Source organism: Artemia sp. Qi Xiang Cuo, chromosome 10 (genome assembly GCF_049724085.1).
Source record: "Artemia sp. Qi Xiang Cuo chromosome 10, ASM4972408v1, whole genome shotgun sequence".
NCBI lineage: Eukaryota > Metazoa > Arthropoda > Branchiopoda > Anostraca > Artemiidae > Artemia > Artemia sp. Qi Xiang Cuo.
The window spans coordinates 49764004-49785729 of record NC_142803.1 but is presented as its reverse complement, the minus strand read 5'-3'; the positions used below and the strand labels follow the sequence as shown (position 1 = coordinate 49785729).

The window sequence follows — 21726 nt, the reverse complement described above, 5'->3', positions numbered from 1 at the left end:
AAACTCTAAGTTAAGACTTTAAGCTAAAACTCTAAATCTCTTAACTATTACTAAACTAAAATTCAACTCTAACTAAAACTCTAAACTCTTAACTAAAACTAAACTAAACTAGAACTTCAACAAAAACTCTAAGCTAAAAACTAAACTCTTAACTATTACTAAACTAAACTAGAACTCTAACAAAAACTCTACGCTAAGACTCTAAGCTAAAACTCTAAACTCTTAACTATAACTAAACTAAACTTCAATCCTAACTAAAACTCTAAGCTAAGACTCTAAGGTAAAACTCTAAACTCTTAACTAAAACTAAACTAAACTAGATCTCTAACTAAAACTCTAAGCTAAGACTCCAAGATAAAACTCTAAACTCTTAACTAAAACTAAACTAAACTAGAACTCTAACTAAAACTCTAAGCTAAGAATCTAAGGTAAAAGTCTAAACTCTTAACTAAAACTAAACTAAAGTAGAACTCTAACTAAAACTCTAAGCTAAAACTCTAAACTCTTAACTATAACTAAACTAAACTTCAACTCTAACTAGAACTTTAAGCTAGGAGTCTAGGCTAAAACTGTAAACTCTTAACTATAACTAAACTAAACTAGAACTCTAGCGAAAAGTCTAATCTAGGAATCTAAGGTAAAACTCTAAAATCTTAACTAAATCTAAACTTGAACTCTAAAAAAAACTCTCAGCTATGACTATAAGCTAAACTCTAAATTCTTAATTAAAAATAAACTAACTTCAAATTTAAGCAAAACTATAAGCTAAGACTACAAGGTAAAACTCTAAACTCTTAACTAAAACTAAAGTAAACTTCAACTCTAACTAAAACTCTAAGCTAAGACTCTAAGGTAAAACTCAAAACTCTTAACTAAAACTAAACTAAACTAGAACTTCAACAAAAACTCTAAGCTAAGACTCTAGGCTAAAACTCTAAACTCTTAAATAAAACTTCAAATTTAAATAAAAGTCAAATCTGAGAATCTAATATAAAACTCTAAACTCTTAACTATTAATAAAAAAAACTTATCATCTAACTAAAACACTAAGTTAAAACTCTAAAATCTAAAATAAAACTAAAATAAGATAAAAATACAACAAGAAATAAAAACTAAACTCTTAACTATTTCTAAACTAAACTAGAACTCTAACTAGAACTCTAAGCTAAAACTCTAAACTCTTAACTAAAACTAAAGTAAACTTCAATCCTAACTAAAACTCTAAGCTAAGACTCTAAGGAAAAACTCTAATCTCTTAACTAAACTAAACTAGATCTCTAACTAAAACTCTAAGCTAAGACTCCAAGATAAAACTCAAAACTCTTAACTAAAACTAAACTAAACTAGAACTCTAACTAAAACTCTAAGCTAAGACTCTCAGGTAAAAGTCAAAACTCTTGACTAAAACTAAACTAAAGTAGAACTCTAACTAAAACTCTAAGCTAAAACTATATACTATTAACCATAACTAATATAAACTTCAACTTTAACTAAAACAGTAGGCTAAAACTCTAAGGTCAAACTCTAAACTCTTAACTACAACTAAACTAAACTTCACCTCTATCAAAAACTCTAAGCTATGACTCTAAGCTGAAAACTCTAAACTCTTAACTATAACTAAACTAAACTTCAACTCTAAGCTAAAACTCTAAACTGAAACTCTAAACTCTTAACTAAACTAAACTTCAACTCTAACTAAACTCTAAGCTAAAACTCTAGGCTAAAACTCTTAACAAAAACTAAACTAAACTAGAACTCTAACTAAAACTCTAAGCTAAGACTCCAAGATAAAACTAAACTATTAACTAAAACTAAACTAAAATAGAACTCTAACTAAAACTCTAAGCTAAGACTCTAAGGTAAAAGTCAAAACTCAACTAAAACTAAAGTAAACTTCAACTCTAACTAAAACTCTAAGATAAGACTCTAAGCTAAAAACTAAACTCCTAACTATTACTAAACTAAACTAGAACTCTAACAAAAACTCTAAGCTAAGACTCTAAGCTATAAACTAAACTCTTAACTATTACCAAACTAAACTAGAACTCTAACAAAAACTCTAAGCTAAGACTCTAAGCTAAGACTCTAAGCTAAAAGTCTAAACTCTTAACTAAAACTAAAGTAAACTTCAACTCTAACTAAAATTCTTAAGCTAAGACTTTAAGCTAAGACTCTAGGCTAAAACTTTAAACTCTTAACTAAAACTATAACTTTAACTAAAACTCTAACTAAAACTCTAAGCTAAAACTCTAAACTCTTAACTAAAACTAAACTAAACTAGAACTTCAACAAAAACTCTAAGCTAAGACTCTAAGCTAAAAAATCTAAACTCTTAACTATTACTAAACTAAACTAAACTATAACTATAACAAAAACTCTAAGCTAAGACTCTAAGCTAAAACTCTTAACTAAAACTAAACTAAACTTCAACTCTAACTAAAACTCTAAGCTAAGACTCTAAGCTAAAACTCTAAACTCTTAACTATAACTAAACTTAACTTCAACTCTAACTAAAACTCTAAGCTAAGACTCTAAGCTAAGATTCTAGGCTAAAACTATAAGCTCTTAACTGTAACTAAACTAAACTTCAACTCTAACTATAACTCTAAGCTAAGACTCAAAGCTAAAACTTCAAACTCTTAACTATAACTAAACTAAACTTCAGCTCTAACCAAAACTCTAAGCTAAGACTCAAAGCTAAGACTGTAGGCTAAAACTCTAAACTCTTAACTAAAACTTAATTAAACTATAACTTTAACTAAAACTCTAAGCTATGATTCTAAGATATACCTCTAAATTCTTAACTATCACTAAACTAAACTTCAACTCTAACTAAAACTCTAAGCTAAGACTTTAAGGTAAAACTCTAAATTCTTAACTAAAACTAAACTAGACAAGAACTCTAACAAAAACTCTAAGTTAAGACTCTAAGCTAAAACTCTAAACTCTTAACTATTACTAAACTAAATAGAATTCTAACTAAAACTCTAATCTAAAAAATCTAAACTCCTAACTAAAACTAAACTAAACTAAAACTTCTACAAAAACTCTAAGCTAAGACTCTAGGCTAAAAGTGTAAACTCTCAACTAAAACTAAACTAAACTAAAATTATAGCGATAACTCTAATCTAAGACTCTAATCTAAAACTCGAAACTCTAAACTAAAACTAAATTAGAGCTCTAACAAAAAATCTCAGCTATGACTCTAAGCTAAACTCTAAATTATTAACTATAACTAAACTTCAACTCTAACTAAAACTCTAAGCTAAGACTATAAGGTGAAACTCTAAACTATTAACTAAAGCTAAAGTAAACTTCAATCCTAACTAAAACTCTAAGCTAATACTCTAAGGTAAAACTCTAATCTCTTAACTAAAACTAAACTAGAACTCTAAATAAAACTCTAAGCTAAGACTCAAAGATAAAACTTTAAACTCTTAACTAAAAATAAACTAAACTAGAAATCTAAATAAAACTAAGCTAAGACTCTAAGGTAAAAGTCAAAACTCTTAACTAAAACTAAACTAAAGTAGAACTCTAACTAAAACTCTAAGCTAAAACTCTAAACTCTTAACTATAACTAAACTAAACTTCAACTCTAACTAAAACATTAGGCTAAAACTCTAAGGTAGAACTCTAAACTCTGAACTAAAACTAAACTAAACGTCAACTCTATCAAAAACTCTAAGCTATGACTCTAAGCTAAAAACTCTAAACTCTTTACTATAACTAAACTAAACTTCAACTCTAAGCTAAGACTCTAAACTAAAACTCTAAACTCTTAACTCTAACTAAACTCTAAGCTAAAACTCTAGGCTAAAACTCTTAACCAAAACTAAACTAAACTAGAACTCTAACTAAAACTCTAAGCTAAGACTCCAAGATAAAACTAAACTATTAAATAAAACTAAACTAAAATAGAACTCTAACTAAAACTCTAAGCTAAGACTCTAAGGTAAAAGTCAAAACTCAACTAAAACTAAAGTAAACTTCAACTCTAACTAAAACTCTAAGCTAAGACTATAAGCTAAAAACTAAACTCCTAACTATTACTAAACTAAACTAGAACTCTAACAATAACTCTAAGCTAAGACTCTAAGTTATAAACTAAACTCTTAACTATTACCAAACTAAACTAGAACTCTAACAAAAACTCTAATCTAAGACTCTAAGCTAAGACTCTAAGCTAAAAGTCTAAACTCTTAACTAAAACTAAAGTAAACTTCAACTCTAACTAAAATTCTTAAGCTAAGACTTTAAGCTAAGACTCTAGGCTAAAACTTTAAACTCTTAACTAAAACTATAACTTTAACTAAAACTCTAACTAAAACTCTAAGCTAAAACTCTAAACTCTTAACTAAAACTAAACTAAACTAGAACTTCAACAAAAACTCTAAGCTAAGACTCTAAGCTAAAAACAAAACTCTTAACTATTACTAAACTAAACTAAACTAGAACTCTAAAAAAAACTCTAATCTAAGACTCTAAGCTAAAACTATTAACTAAAACTAAACTAAAATTCAACTCTACCAGAAACTCTAAGCTAAGACTATAAGGTAAAAACTAAACTCTTAACTATCACTAAACTAAACTAGAACTCTAACAAAAACTATAGGCTAAAACTCTAAGCTAAAAATCTAAACTTTTAACTAAAACTAAAGTAAACTTCAACTCTAACTAAAAATAAGCTAAGACTCTAGGCTAAACTCTGTGCCAATGGGTTAAAGAAAAAACCGTAAAAATGTTGGATAATTTCTAAGTATAAAAAATTCAGTCCGAAAAAACTTAAAAAAATTCAATAAGTGCGGGAGGAAGTGAGGGGCTCGGTGGGGCTTTCGGGGGGGGGGGGTCCTTTGCGGGCCCGGTGGGGTCTTTGGGGGCTCGGGGGCCTTTGTGGGCACCGGGGGCCCTTTGGGGGCCCGGGGGCATTGGGGTTGGGGGGACCTTTGGGGTTGGGATAGGAGGGCCCTTTGGGGTTGGGGTAGGAGGGCCCTTTGGGGCTGTGGTAGGGGACCTCACAACACTGTTCAAATAGAACTTGTGTATTATAACGGCCACAGAGTTTCACCCCAAATCATCTTCTAAAATCATCTTCTAAAATGCCTCAAACGGTTTCGCTTAAATAATTCCCTAAAATGTCTCAAAACTATTTTGCCCAAATAATCCCTAAACGTAATTTCTACGTCTTCCTTTTGTTTCGGCATCATTGCGCTGTCACATTGGAAATTCTCAAGAAACTCTTCCCCGCGTTAATCTCTTCATCTCATAAATGTTCCTAGCTAAACTATTAAGGTTTCGTTAGAATATCAATTTATCTCTCCGACTTAAAGATCAGTGAAGCCGTATTTAAAAATAGAATTTCTATCTCTTTAGACTCCCGCATCATTCCAAGATAACAAGTGATGTCATTTCTAATTCCTGACACTAAAGATTAACGAAGCCTTATTTAAAAATAGAATATTAATTTTTCTCTCTTACCTAAAGAGCGTTTATCCCTCAGACTTAAGATCAAAGAAGCCATACTTGTTTCTTTATTCCCCTTTTCGTAAATCAATAATTCCCCTAGCGATTATGTAAATCAAGTTCTCAGAAATTCTCTCCCCTTTCATGAATCAATAATTCCCCTTGATTATGTAAATCAATTTCATCGAAACCATGAAAATACATCAAAGTGAGAAAAATCTTGTTTTTTCATTCTCAGTGACAAAAACCATAAAAACATACATAAATTATGTAGTGATGGGAGCTCATGATAGGTTCCTACTTACGGTTATCTTGCGAAGTTGTTGAATCGCTTTGCTTTTCAGGTTGTGAAATAAGTTGCAAAATTGCTTTCTGTGTATTTTTGCTCAAAGAATACAGATTTTCAAATATTTTGATTTTAAGGTTTTTCTAAATTTATTATTACATTACATTGTTATAACATCGGAATTGACTACAATGTCCCCCCCACTCCTTTTATTTATTATAAGTATTTTACGGGATAAACATGTTTTTATCTACCATTTCAGGCTAAAGGTAACAAATGTTAATTAATGACAGCAGAATTCTGGAACACACTCTGTCAAAGAGAAAATTGTTTCAATATAATGTTTGATATAGAAGTAAATCAGGCAGAATACCAGAGGCTACAGAGAATTCATCAATCAAACTTACTGCAGTGTTAACAATGGGCTTAGTATTTTAACAAAAAAAAAAAAACTTGAAAATGCAGCCAAACAGTATTACTTACTTGACAAGCTTCAGAACAATAAAGGTGAGCAACCAAATGACAATTACTGCAATAACGGACTGCTTGCCTCCCGCACACGACACACACACCCTGAAAAATAAGTAGAATATTACTGAATTTTCATATTACTATTCGTTACGTTCATTCATTTCATTCCAGTTCAACTTAAGATTTAAAACAATTAGGTTTCATTTTCACTGTCCTTGTACTTGAAATAAATATTTAAAGGTATATTTATAACACCACACATATGCGCTTCTCCACGACATTGCAAAGGGCCATAGGTACTTCACACAGCATACATAGTAAACAGTAGCGAAAATTTGGTTCAGAAATTGGACATATCACAGCGCGCACTTTGGTAAGTTACCAAAGCACCCAATTGCTTCAATTTCTACTCGGCATCGTTGGTATTCAATCAGATCATAGCAAAGGCTGAGCCATGACGAAAGATGTGCGACTGATGTGTCCAAAAAATCTTTAATGAAGAGTATTGGAATTTTCGCTACTGTTTAATATTTATTCTGTGGTGCTTCATCACAACATTGAATTGCGTTCACATTTATCTTAAATTTTTTCGTGGTTTGGTCTTTATCTCTTTTTCCTAAACTATGGTTTACTTGTGGTTTTTTCTACTTTAAATAAGAAATACTTCCAGGAAGTATCTGTTCATGTCAGTAGTCTGGGATGGTGTAAAGAGGGATGCTTTGAATGGATCAGGATGGAAGAGGAGCATGCGTAGCTATGTTAGACTCAGGCGGCTTGGTGCCGCGGTGAATTGTTAGTAGGCCTAGTCGTTATAGTATCTGCTCCGAGCTTGACAAGAAATACAAGCGGATGATTTCCCATTTTTCTTGCTTCGTGGTTTTCTAATCCGAATGTCTTTTGTAAATATTCCAGGTTTCCAACCGCAGATAAAGCGTATGTCTATATTTTTCTTATGTAAAGCAGAAAAAACCGCAAGGGAGCCATAGATTAGGAAGAAAAGAGGGATAAAAACTAAACCGCAAAAAAATTTAGTATAGATGTGACGGAAATTCAATACTGAGAAGGAGCACCTATATTCCTATGCAGCGTCGTGAGGATTCCCCTATTCCTAATGCAATGTCTTGAAGAAGCGCAAATGTAATGTTCTATAAATATACCACTAACCAGTTACTTCTGAAATCAGATTTAATTTTGCTTTTGGATTATTTTCATAGCTAGAAAAGTTTCAGACGAGAAGAAAATGTTTTTAGCCTATAGGTATGTACAGACTTTCCCTAAGTATTCTTACTGAATAAATAAGACCAACAAACCAGAAAAAATTTAACCGAACGAAGTCATAAAAAATCACACCAGAGATAAAAATCCAGGTCAGTTGAACCGAAGCAAACTATAAATTGCTAAGGTCCTATATCTTCATTTTTCCAATGTTTAAAGGCGTGTTCCCACCATTTCAATAACTAGCGATAGTTTTTTGGATTTACAGGATTTGACAAAATTAAAATATTAAACAATAATTTGTAAACAAAGATCTAAAACAGTGTTTAAAAATTCGAAATAAGTATATAAAACGGACAATAGCAACAAATTATAGAACACAAAGTCTTTTGTAATTTTTTTTTTTCAATGAGGAACTTAAGTTTTTTTTCAGCTTCATTTTTTAATCTCAAGCTCAATCATACATTTCTAATTATCTTTAATAACGTTAAGATTTTAAAGAAAATTTTGCTCACAGCCTTCCAAAACAACTGACTTTTAGCTTGCAAAAATATATTTGTTAGTAAAATTCTTGCGAATACATTTATGGTGAACAGAAACAACCCACAATATAGCTAATAGCACACTAAATGAAGTCACATGTACGTGTGAATCCAAAATTTTGATGTAGTCCTTGTATTAGAAGAAATTATTAAAAATAATTGCACTAAATGTGGCTTCACCTACTGACAGTAAAGCTAAGGTGGATATATATATATATATATATATATATATATATATATATATATATATATATATATATATATATATATATATATATATAGATTATATATAAGATTATTTCAAGACGTTTGGGTGTAACGCGAAAATTAAAACTTCTTGAACTAACCAAGTCTAATTTGCTTTAAATCAGCCATTCATAGACCAAAGATTCATAGCCCCGGATAAGAACTAGTATTGAATTTTTGAACGTGCTTTCTTTGAAATGTGGAAAAGGGTATGCCTATGTAATATATTAGGCTTTTATCTCCTTGTCCAACACAGGTCAATTTAAATAAATAATTTAAAAGTAACTTAGTCCAATTATTGGCTTAAAAATCAGCTGCTGAGCTCCATCTTACTGAAGATTGCAAAAGTTAGCCTACAGTTACGGTTCAGTCTTGTCGATTCCGGGGTAAAACTAATAAATTTGTACCACATTCAGCACGAGTAAATATTTAGCCTTAAAATGAGAAATATCACTCTTATGGATTAATAAGACAGGACTGAACAGGTTGAAGCCAGAATAAATGGATCTAAGACTTCCCCACTATATTGCAAAGCTCTGAGACAACAAATGAAATCATCGATTGGGATATATAGCTTGGTCTTATGTTGTGCTTGCGTTCGCGAACGAATATGACTAAAAAAGGTACAGTTACGCTTAATGGTACACAGCGCTATAGATTGTCGAAGGAATGCAGTGATAGAGACCCGTAAAGCGGGTATTTGCAATCTAAATTGGTCGAAGAGCGTGGTTTCACATTGAATTTACAATATTTAAACTCTTGTTTTTAGGGTTTAGGGGGGGAGGTACCAAGGTTAGGTTACGTATTTAATATATGCTATGCTTTACCCCCTAATGTGCAATTGTATAGCCTAAATTTGTTTTTAAACTATTATATATTCATCCTATTTTTTTTTTATTAGCATTAACCAAACTTGACTTCTTTCGTGTGTGCCATTAAGCGCAACAGTACCCTTAAAAAACCATGTCGAACTCAAATTTTTAAGGGATTACTTGGATTATAAAAACAGTCTCTTGGTAAACTTTTATTTTCATCCATAATCATTATTTTTCATCCCGTTACAGCAGTATTTATTACTTAAAAGAATACATAATTTTACTTTTTTCAGAGTTTAAGCTATAATCTTCAAAAAAATATCAACAGATAAGACTTTTGAGAATCACTAGACAGGGGAAAAGATTGGGCACATCAAAACAGGCAATTAATTTAGATATTCTTACCGCTGATCCTTGCCAAATCACGTTTGTATTTTCATTTTGCATAAGAGGTTCAGGTACGGGAAAAGAAGGCTGAACCATGGCGTGGTTCTGAGCGTATTGCGGGCGTGAATTAGTGGAGAAAACCTTGTGGTTCCACTTGCGAGCAGTTGGCTGCATTAAATTATCCAGCCTCATTCTGGGGAGAGAAGAGTTGTCAGGCTTAGAAAAGGTTGGCATTTTCTGATTCATGTATTGGTGTCTTGCTTGTGCCTGGCTTCTTGTAGGAAAATGAGGTGTTCCCTGATTAATCCGAAGATCTGAAGTTGGGTTTCCCGCATAGCTCCTCATAGGTAAGCAAGAAGAAAGATTGATGCTACTGTTTAGTAGCTGTGACGGGTACGTATTCTGCTGCCAATTCTGAATTGCAGAACTGTCTTGGTGAAACATTAGATTATCATTGGGGTAATTTGGTTGATAAAACCCTTGCCTATTTTGCTGCTGAATGTATTGTCTCTGATGGCAGTTCCTGTAATATTCGTACTGCATTTCTGATAAATTCGAACCTGATACATTATTAGAAGCATTAGAGAAATGGTTAGACGATGCTTGTTCCGGCAACGACTGAGCTGAGTTTGAAAACACTAGTTCTGGATTCTGCAGGGCTAAATTTTCTGAAGATACCTCAGGACTAACAGATGAATCAGGTAAAGGATCATTCGAAGCTTGAATTTTTTCTAAGTCTTCGATAAATACAGAATATGGAATTGCCTGAAGGAGAACATTTGTCCGTTGTACTTGTGAGTAAAGCTCTGGCCAAGCATCCATGTTGATTAGTGAAACCACAAAATCCTTTTGTAGCACAATGTTTTCAGGTTTTTCAGGCTTGGCACGTAACACGAGGGACACCAAACGTTTGAATGCCAATTTCGTTTCTCTGGGAAATAAAATTTCTCTTTTAACATCTTTTAATTTCAGCACTTTTCTACTTTCTATTGAATCTTCTCTAGCGTCAGAATTCACAAGAGGACGACTTACAACTTCAGTTTTCACAAGCCCAACCGACGAACATAAATTATTCAGTTCTGACATCACATTTGAAGGGGACATCCTAGAATCTGGACTAGCCTGTGGCAGCTGGTTCTCTGGGGATTCCAGACGACGGGTTGAGTCAGTTTTATTGATATCTTGACATTCTCTTTCTACTGTGCTATAAGCAGATTTTAAGGGACCTTGAATAACATGGTTTTCCATTTTAACAGTGGAACAAATAGCTTCAGAAGAAGAGCTACTCAAAGTGGAAAGGGATTGTTCAGTAAATGTTGTCTGTGAATCTGGACTTGGGGCCATTTCATTCTTAAACAGACTTTCTACACGTCGATTGCACGGAGAAGTAACTTCAGTTGTATATACAACTGATATATCTTTCTCTAGAAGTGAGCAAAATTCTTTCTGTTTCATTAATTCCTTTTCCATCTCTATTTTGTTTTCTTCAAGCTGTTTTTCCAGGTTTTCTTGTCGGAGCTTGAGTTCATCTCTCTGAAGCTCCAGGTGACAACATTCTTCCTGTAAATTTTGTACTTTCATTTGTTCAGCGATTAGAACCTCTTGAACTGATACTGATGCAGATAATAAAACACTGGTTCGATGATTTTCAATCTCGTTTTTAATTTCTTGGAGTCTTGTATATAAGCCTTGAAGTTCTTGAAGTCTACTGGAATAACTGTTTCTTTTGATAAGATCAACATCAGTTAATGCCTTCATTTCAGTCTGGATTTCTTCGGCCTTCCGTTTAACTTCTTTGAACTCTGACTCGAGTAGTTTATTACTTTGTTTAGCTATAAGCAAATCATTCATTTCTTTGCTGATTCTTTCCTTTGATGCCTTTGCCCTCTCGAGAGACTCAAAAGCAGCTTTTATTGTCTCTTCAATCTTTGACCTTTCTTCCTTCACCTGAGTAATAACTTCTACAAGCTTTGAGCGCTTCAGGAACAATTGTTCCATAAGTATAGTGTCAGCAAGGGAGGTAGAACTGGGCCTGGAAAAGGAGAACAACTCTTTAAAAAGTAAAAATAACTGGTTGCTCAGAAGTGTTTCAAATCTTTCAGATAGACAACAACAGTTTGACAGCAATTACATCTAAGCCTATTAGTTTTTCTTCATGCGACAAAAAGAATGAAGTTACAATTATTTTTTTACCCAAAACACCGAAGTATCTTGATAACCAAAATTCTAGAGTGGGAATTTTGTGAACTGGTCAAGTGCGCTCAGTCTGAGGAGAGTGATAAATTTCAGCTGTATTATCTTTCAAAACTGAATAATGAATTATAGCCACCAGATCGCAATGGTAGCTCAAAGGTATTGTCACACTTTTTAGGAAACATATTTAGGCTATATCAGAGCCCTTCGAATATTTTTTGGCCATATACTGACGTTATTTTCTCTTAACCTATTTAATTGATAAGGTATTTGGTAGGTTATCGTTTTCTTTTATAAAAAAATACCCTATTTTTTCATTCACAGAAAAGTTGAAGATTGGAACTTTTGATATCAAAATCTGTATCACCGACTAATTTTTTAGTTCAATCGTCGTTCCACTGCTATTTTTATAGTTTACACTATAGTTACCCGGAAAATTAACACCAGTCCCTAGTAACAAACAGCCATTCTTATGAAAAATAAAAAATATCGTGTACAATTAGTGTAGCAAAATGCAAATGCAGTGGCATAGTTTCTCTTTTCTGCTATTGTCCAAACAATTTAACATACTGACCCAATTTGTATTTTTAAGGTCTATTATTTTTCCTCCCTAGCAAGCTCAAAAAAATTGCTCTTTGAATAGATCTGATAAAATCCAGAATCGAGAAGCATTTTTGACACCTGACAGGTTTAGTCATTTAAATATGAAATTAACGAGGATTGGAAGAAAGAAAAAACGACATTTTGTTAAAATAATGAATTGAGAAGTGTTTTGTTTTAAAAAATTGACGTAAAAAACCTGAAATTTGAAAAAAAGGTAATATTCTTGACATTACCGCATTTAAATCTGAAATTAAGAGGCTTGAAAGGGTTGTCTAAGATCACCCTTCTTAGTAGAACAGAGTATAATTATTTTAAAATCCTCATAAAAGTAAGGATACAGAGTTAAAAATTGGATAAAAATAGCTAATACAAGCATGCAAGGGTTCCTTAAGAGTCTTGGGGGAGTGTAGAGTCCAGATATTAAAATTACATGGAAAAAATATATATTAGAAATACATTTCAAATTCCTGATAGCACTTAAAAGGTTTTGGATATATTTGTAACTGTGTCGACTTCAGCAAAATAGGCCCATAAAAGGGAGTTAAAAGAAAATTAAAAGTTTCCAGAGAGATGTCTAAACTTAAGTCCCCTCAAAATAAAAATAAGCACCCTTTTTGACAGGAAAGGGTGCCTCTCGCACATAATGCTAGTTTAGCATTTGAATCGAATAGAAAATCAGATTCTCAGAAAAAAAGGAAAAAAAAGTGAATAGTGTAAAAAAGATGTGTGACGCTCTTTTACGCATATTTGAAGGAAGTTTCCATTACAACTGAACCCTCGTGTAACTGAATGCCGTGTAAATGGACAAATGTAACTGAACCTTCGTGCATCTGAACCCAAGTAAGTGAAGGCTCTTGCAACTCAACCCCGTTCAACTGAATCATCATGCTACTCAACGCCTGTGCAAATAAACCCTCGTCCAACTTAATCCCCGTTTCACTGAACTCTCGTCCAACTCAACCCCCGTTTAACTGAACCCTCGAAAAACCCAACCTCCATTTAACTGAACCATCGGGAAATCCAACCCCCGTTTAGCTCGTCCCTCTTGAAACTCAACCCCAATTCAACTGAGTCCCAATGCTACTCAATCGTTACTCTACTCAATATTTGTGTAATTCAACCCCATTCAACTCCAATCTCCGAGTAATCCAGCCCTCGTGCAGCTCAGCCCCTATTCAATAACTTCAGTGCAATTCAACCCTTATTCAACTCAATCGCTGTTTAACCCAAACCAGTCTGACTCCACCCCATTTAAATCAACCACATCTAGCTTCATCCTCCTAAAATCAACAATATAACTAGAAAATGTTAGTCAGCCCGTTTTGTCGGAGGTGACGAAATCTGACTGGTGTCTTTATTTATTAATTAAGTTGTGTTTTATTTTATGCCACTTCGACATAAAAAATACCCCCCCAATCACTGCCCTCCGATCACTTTCGACTATTAAAAGAACTAGCTCTTTGAATTCCAATCGAATGACCATTTTTTGAAGTTTCTATGACAACGCCTTCTATAAAAACCTTATATACCCCCAGGGCATAAATTAAAACGCTTGCCCTGAGGGTTTTGGAGGAGTGTTCTCCTAAAAAACATATTTTCTATGTGGAAATCAACTACGCTGAACAAAATGGCTATCTCAAAATTTCGATTGTATGTCTCTGGGGGAATGATTGGCGTGCGGGGGGGGGACTAGTTGCCCTCCATTCACTTTCGACTATTAAAAAGGTACTAGAACTCTCGATTTGCAATCGAATGAACCCCTTTTGAAGTCTCTACGACGACCTCCTCTATATGAAATGTCCTGCTTTAAATAAAAAAATAATAAACTGTACATTGTGTCAACATTGAACTTTTATGCCCTCAGGGAGGGCATAACTTAAAACCCTTGCCCTGATGGTTTTGGCGGAGTATTGTCCTCAAAAATATATTTTCTATCTGGAAATCAACTACGCTGAACCAAATGGCTATCTCAAAATTTTGATTAGATGTGTTTGGGAGAATGATGGGCGTGGGGGGGGGTTAGTTGCCCTCCAATCATTTTCGACTATTAAAAAGGGCACTAGCCACTCCAATTTCCAATCGAATGAGCCCTTTTCGAAGTTTCTTAGACAACTCCTTCGATACGAAGTGCCCGGGTATGGAGAAAAAAAAACACATTGTGTCCATATCGTTCTTTACTTAGGCCAGTGCGCTGCCTATGATAGTTTCTAGAGCCTGAAATTAAAAGAAATCTCTTTTCGTCTCAACCAGCGATGAAACAAGTTATCGACTAAAGGAACAGGGGCTGAACAATAAATCATTTAGATCTAGCCAAAGGCCTTATATTACTACTCTACTCCTTATGTTATGATGGTTGGCAAAATTACGCGGGTTAGCTGAAGATGTATTTTGTGGGTCATGGCCTGTCAAGTTTTTCCTGAGTTGGTGACTCTCGGAGATCACGTACACCAGGTGACACGTTCTGAGCCTGGCGAAAGGTGACCAAGTGTGGTGGAACTTTGCCAAACTTGGTGGTGCTGTGAGACATACGTGGCTCTTAGAGATTTAAACTAGGGCATGGAAAGGGGTTAACGCATCTGGTCTTCCTTCTCTCCTCTAAAGCCGTTGTATAAGATATAGTTTGCCCCTAAGATAAGAGGCAATTCTATTGCCAAAAATTATATGTTTTTGTGTTTTATGAGGTGAGGGGGGATTGTAGAGTATTAGTCTATAAGGTATTTGGGTTTAATAATTCAATATCTGATAAAATTCAAAAGATTTAGCGTGTCAACCTGGGTCTAAGTATGATGTTTTCAATGTGTGTTATAAACTTTAGTATATATAATAAATCTAGTATATGTAATATATAATATAATAAATTTAGTATATATAATAAATAATAATAAATCTATTCATGTACGTAGAGGGGAGGGGTCTTCAAGCACAGTCTGGGCACGTAACTCAAAATGTCATGTACCAGGTCATGTTTCCTCACTGTTTCCGACCTCCTATATGGGAAATTTGTGCACAGGCTGTTCACTTGACGACAGGCCGATGTGTCAATTTTAACAGTTGAAGTTTTATTGAAGTAAATTAGTGTAAAGTATAGCTGGAAGGGTCAACTCTAACTTTCCTCCTAGGAATCTAATTTCTAACGGGTTTTACTCTTAACATTTGAGAGACTTTCCTTTCCAAGTATTTATGGTCACAGTCATCCGTGGGAACTACCCCGTTGTCAGGCTTCAATAGAAAGTCGTCTTTTGCTAGCGGACATATCAATAACCAATGGTATTATATTGCAAGTTAGCATAGAAACATATTGAGAAACTTCACGTTGTAATAAAGCTGTAGAAATGCAAGCTATCACTTTACACAGGATTTGCTGTTTCCAAGGCAGATAAGCTCACCTGGAGTCTAGCTAAGGGTTTTGTTCAAACACGATGATAAATAAAAGTTCACATAGGGATAAAATCCATTTAATACACAGTGATAAATTTCACAAACAGTGCTAAAATTTCACCAAAAACACTAGATATTTCGGTCACTATTTGTGAAAGTTATCACTGTCTATTAAAAGGATTTTATTCCTATTTAAACTTTTATTTATCGTCATGGAAAGGTAGTGTGGTCTCCGAAATTATCTATGTTCAAACATGATTTTTACTTATGTAAACACATTAAACGTGCGTGGGGTCTAGCAAATAGCTTTGTTTTTCAGCAAAGTGCAAAATTTGTACTTTACTGAAAAAGTACAAATGAATGTGCATTGTCAGTTTAAAATACATATACTGATATTTAGTAATCAAAATGTTAAAATTATTTCATTTATTAAAGTTATAAAGGTAAAAATATTTTTATATATTTTTCAGTAAAGTGCAAATTTTGTTCTGGCCTTGGGAAGGCATAGGGGTTTCGCGCCCAACTTATGTTAATTTCTGCTCGTTTTGAGTTTGACTCGGTTATTTATTGTAATTGCTGTTCGTTATGTAGGATCGCCATTTTGCGTAGCACTCTTCCGTCCACAATTTCTGGCAACAAAGTTTCCAGTATAAAATTTATTGAGCTTTGGAAACATTGTGTGTTGCCATAAATTTTTGTCGCAGTTGATATTTTCAACGTCGATATCTCCTTTGCCGAAGTACACAACGAAAATCCAAGGTCGAGGTCGCAACATTCCAGCTGCATGTGGACATGATAAAAATAATTATGGTTCCTCTTTAAATGGATGCTATTTTTATTGTCAAGGAAAACGCATTTATTTCTCTCAAGCCAGTCCATTGAAACGTCTTTAGCAGTGAGGGGACATTTTACTTCGAGAGTCGCGTTTCTTTCTCCAGGCAGAGCAACAATGTCATCTGGGCTGGAAGCAAGAAATCCCTCTGCTGGACAACAGTCCAGCAGAAGTGACTTTATTTGTTTTTTTGCTCGAAATTATCCAGAGCCATAGGCTCATGTACATCCAGAGCCATAGACTCATGTAAACCAGAGCCATAGCTCTGGTTTGGTGATAGGGGCTATACGAAGTGCACAATATCACAGTAGCTTGTCTTTCACTTGCTAAAGTTTACTTAATACTAAGTAAACAATAAAATCTGTTAAAGAAAACTTATATACAATGCCTAACTATGACATAACTTTGACGTAATTGTTTCTGTGAGGCACTGCAATATAGTTATCATTTCTCGGCTAGTCTGTCAATCAAGGCGAGTGACAGCGCAGAAATTCCCAAAGCGGCCAGATGAGTCAAATGATAATTCTCTTTTGAATAGATTTTCATTATTTGTCGAGCACTTTGACTGGAGTATTTTAGGGACTGACCTTTCCTATAATAAAATTAGACAATTCTGTTCCAATTAACAGAAGAAAAAAATCAAACTTCTTGATGATGCAAATCTAACCAAAACTGGATATCCCTATATCAGGCACGAACTGAAAGAAATTAAATGGTTTCTCTAAGATATCTAGCAAATTCGGTGTCGGCTGTTATTTTTATCTCGTTTATTTAGATATATTGTCTCACTTCTACAATTTATATCACGTCCGCCGACATAATTCTAAAGAGTTTGACCACACAAACTAAAACATTTATAATGTACGAGATAGAGCAAGTCTGTTTCGTACCACATTCCCTTAATTGTGTAACTAATAATTTTCAATTCTAAAAATGATATCCAAGTTCATTCGACTTTTGTTTGTTTGTGAAATTGTAGATGCCTATCTGGGTAAATTGGAAACGTTTTAAGTTTTTTTTGTGGAATATCTAAAGAAAATCAGATTGAACAAGAAACCATATGGTTTCTTATTCATTTAAATTTCACATTCTCCAAGAAAAAGATCTGATAATACGGTTGACCTTGGGTTAAAGCTGATAAAACATAATTATAACAACAAATTGTTGACATAAATTGACACGATGCAATTCTCAGAAAAAAATTTAATTCATTTCCAACGTTTAAAAGCAAAGCATAGAATTTGGTCGACTATTTCATTTAAAGTGTTTACGTTATCTAGCTCATCCAAGCATACTTAAAAAATATAGAAAGGAGGGGGGAAAGTGAGAATTCAACAACATTCAAAACTTCAAGAGTGATTTTCTGTGCCTAGTAGCATTGGATAGAGTAATATTGAAACCTTTCTCCCTGCCAAAAAAAATGTTTATCATCTTCTTTATATGAAGAAGCATTGGAATCACCAATAAGCTATGTTGGCATAATGTATTATTATTTTTTTCCTTTAGACCAGGGTACTTCGTATCGAAGGAGTTGTCGTAGAAACTTGGAAAAGGGCTTATTCGATTGAAAATTCGAGTGGCTTGTGCCCTTTTTAATAGTCAAAAGTGATTGAAAGGCTACTAACACCCCTTCCACGCTCACCATTTCTCCAAACACATCCAATCAGGATTTTTGAGCCATTTTGTTTAAAGTAGTTGAAAGGTCCGGAAATTATGTCTTTGAGGGGGACACTCCCCCCAGATCCCTCAGGGTATGGGTTGTAAGTTATGCCCTGGGGGCATATAAGGTTTTTATTGAGTTTTGTTGTAGAAACTTGAAAGAAGGGCTCATTCGTTTGGAAATTCAAAGGGCTTGTAACCTTTTAAATAGTCAGTAGAGTAAGAGGTTCCATTTTGCCTAGGTTATGTTCCATCCTGTGTTATTTCCATCACCTTACATCCCCTGGCACCTTTCCATGGCAGATTACCAAACTAGTTATTTGGCAGTGTATAATGTGGTCAAGCATGTTTTGAGAGTTTGGTCGTAATAATATAATGTCTTCAAACAGGTTTTTTTCTGTTTTGTTGTCAATTGCACAATGAATGTACGTCATGAAATCACGTTCACATTCTTAAAAAAAAACCTGGTATGATATATGGGATGCAAACATGTTTTGGGAGCACGGTCGAGATTATATAACTCAACCGAACCGTTTTTACAAGGTAACATCCGTTTTTATAAGCCAATCAGAGAGTTGAGATAACTCCATATACGATAACTTGATTGATGATTGGGATTTGAATAAAAGGAATAGTTTTCTTTACATCACGTATTTGTATGCTACAGGAAGTTGGCGAAAACAATATCTAGTAGAGGGGACTAGTAGAGAAAAAATTAGTAGCGAACTCACATGTTTATAGCAACAGGAAGGTGTCGGGAGCAGCATCGGTGATATATGACTACCCACAGGGATTGTGGCCGTAAACGCTAGCTGTATACTATGTCTTGAATGGGACACTATGTATGCTAGATACGTGATATCATTAAGAAAATTTAAACAGGAGGAGCAACTATGTTTTGCTGAAAAAGTGAATATTCTCCATATAAATAAACTTCGATCAGCATTAGATTTCCTATCAAAATATATTTATGAGAACAAAATGCATCAGTGAATATTATTATTGTAACTATGTTCAATAAAATTGTTTCTAAATCAATGGGATTTTTTTCCTTCTATAGTAGACTAGCGTATATTTTTTAGAATAGAAAAATTCTGGTTTGTCTGAAGTTGGTTGTGAGAGAGTAAAGACTCTAAAAAATAGATAGATACGAGAGAGAGCGAATCATTAGGAATCTAGTTCTTATGGAAATACGTTTGATTCTAGATGTTGATTTTAGGGAGATGTCTTTTCAAAGAAAGATATTTTCTTGGGAAATGCTTGTCGATATAAGGAATACTGATTCTCGATCATTAGACTATTGTATGAAGCTTCTACGTCGTGGTCCAAATGCATTTACACAATTTATTGTTCTATTGATCACAACACGGCAAAATGATAGTGGATATGCTTTTAAACATTAGTTTAGAAATTTAGGACTTTTTTTCATGAGAAAGATGGTGCTCAAGGATAATTTAATCCTCTCTCTTTCGATCTCAGACAATTTTTGTTGTTGCTAGCACAGTTTCATTGTGACAGTGAGAGTGTCAACACATGAAAAAATGTTCCATACATATCCGTTATGTATGTACTCACTGGGCAGATGGTCATCATTTGAGAATTGCAAAATGATTGATGAATATGGTGAAAAGTTTGGATAATGCAACCCGTGTAAACTGCATAGGGGATATGTTGTACAACCTAAAGGTTGTAATTTATGTCTTCAAGAGATGTGTGACTCTCACCCTCGAGGGCAGCCATGCTCCAATTGTCATTATGATAACTATAATCAGTGGGAGAATAGATACCCCTGTATCATTGGAAAGAATCCTAACTGTGATTTTATTTTTTTGCCACGAGATTGGTATCGTCGTGGTTTTAGATTTTTCGGGGAGGAAGAACCGGGTCAACGATTCAACTGTTGGAACAGCAAAAGAATATTATTTTTACGGCATCGTTGTGAAGACAACGGGTGTTATGATTATAAACCCACTGATTTTTATTCTAAAGTGACGGAATGTGATTTGAAACTTGAGGAAATTCTCTGTGAAATTACTTCAAATAAGCCAATTGAAACAGTTAAATTCTATAGAATAACTAAGAGTAGTGTCATTGACTGTACAAAGAGATATGACAAGAGTGAATTCAAACTAAACATTATAAAATATGACCCTGGCATTGCAGTACATCAGGGTCAGTACACTGTGAATCCAGATAATCTACCTGCGTAAGTTGTTGTCGAACAATATCTAGTAGTGGATGCAATCTAAAAGATTAGAAAAGTCGTTTTATAATGTATATAATTTTTTTTTTATACATTAAAAATTTATCAAATTTCTTTAAACAAATTTAGTAGCATGGCAAAAATAACAAAATTGAAAGAACTTTTTATTAGATTATAACAACTTAAGTAGGTCAATTAATGTAGGTCAACGTATATATCGAGAAACAGTTTGTAGGTGTAACCACGACATCCGATCAGGACAAGTGGTAATGCGTGGCGTCCGCTTGTCCAGTCCACTAAATCCTGTACTCTTCGTTGAATATGAATAATGATTACTCCACTGCATTCAATAAAGTTGATAATAGCTAAAGCGTATCATTAATAAAATACGCCAAGCGGATCAAAAAATACAATAATATTTGCTATTTGAAAGATGCATAGCCAATGGCCAGTCTCCAAAGTAGATGGGCTTATATTAACAATTATTAGGGTATTGTTAACACTTGGAATTTCTTAAACTAATTCCGATGGTATTCAACAGGAGTTCTACTTGAACATGTATGTATCTATAGTAAATACATTGATTATTTGATTTGTGTTCATTGTGCTCGGTGTAGTAAAACACTGCTTTCGGGTGTGATTTCCCAATAGGTTTCAAATTGAATCAGTGATATTAGCGTGATACTCTCATTCATAGCATCGGCAAATTTACACTCTAAACGTATAGTCCTTGTTTTTACTATGTTCGTAGGTTTAGTCCTCAAAAAGTCCAAAATAGTAGACCCTCGATTTTTTAAGCACATTCAATCAGTTACTCAATTTTCAATTAGTTGAGAGTCATCATATAGAGATTGCATGGTCAATCCCTACAGATTTCAAGGGGCTTTTTTGTCAAATGATAGAGTGTACAGTGGAATACCATTCACTTTGCACACAAGACTAGATAGACCGAAAAAATTGAAATCATGGGGGGATTCAGTCCAGGATCCCACGGCACTGCCATTCTTCACAAAGGCCAAAGCCAATTTGGATGGGATTTCTCCATCGATAAACGATGAATCGGTATAGCTATGAGAGCCGGTGGCAATGTGACGCTGATTTGTGATTGTATGGGGGACAAGAAGTTTAATTTTGTTACCATTGGCTCTAAGCTTTTCCACTGCCAATACAAAAAAGCTCATAACTTGTTGTTTTCGGAAGTGGAGAATTGCCGATGTGGTAATAAAATTTGAACCGGGTGCCGCAAGAAGTGTTTTTATCAAAATGAAATTTGAGGGGTCCATCTTTAACTTTATTTCAATCTTGACATTGGGGGGTAACCATTGGGATATATTGAATATCTCTTGACTTAATTTTCCAACTAGATGATACTACTGGGTCACTGAAGTATTAAACTCACCGTCAGTATCAACACCTGATCGATATTCATAGCC

General features: G+C 33.9%; 1 protein-coding gene across 3 annotated transcripts in view; it reads right to left on the bottom strand.

Moving 5' to 3' along the window:
- The window catches only part of LOC148947851 (uncharacterized), a 70468-nt gene that overhangs the window by 16680 nt on the left and 32062 nt on the right, over positions 1-21726 (bottom strand). For all 3 annotated transcript variants that reach the window (XM_089095489.1, XM_089095490.1, XM_089095488.1), the window contains 2 exons: positions 9444-11457; positions 6233-6322 (listed from right to left, as the gene is read on the bottom strand). In XM_089095489.1, the coding sequence (XP_088951615.1) occupies positions 6233-6322; positions 9444-11457 (2104 nt within the window). The remainder of the gene's footprint in view (positions 1-6232; positions 6323-9443; positions 11458-21726) is intronic.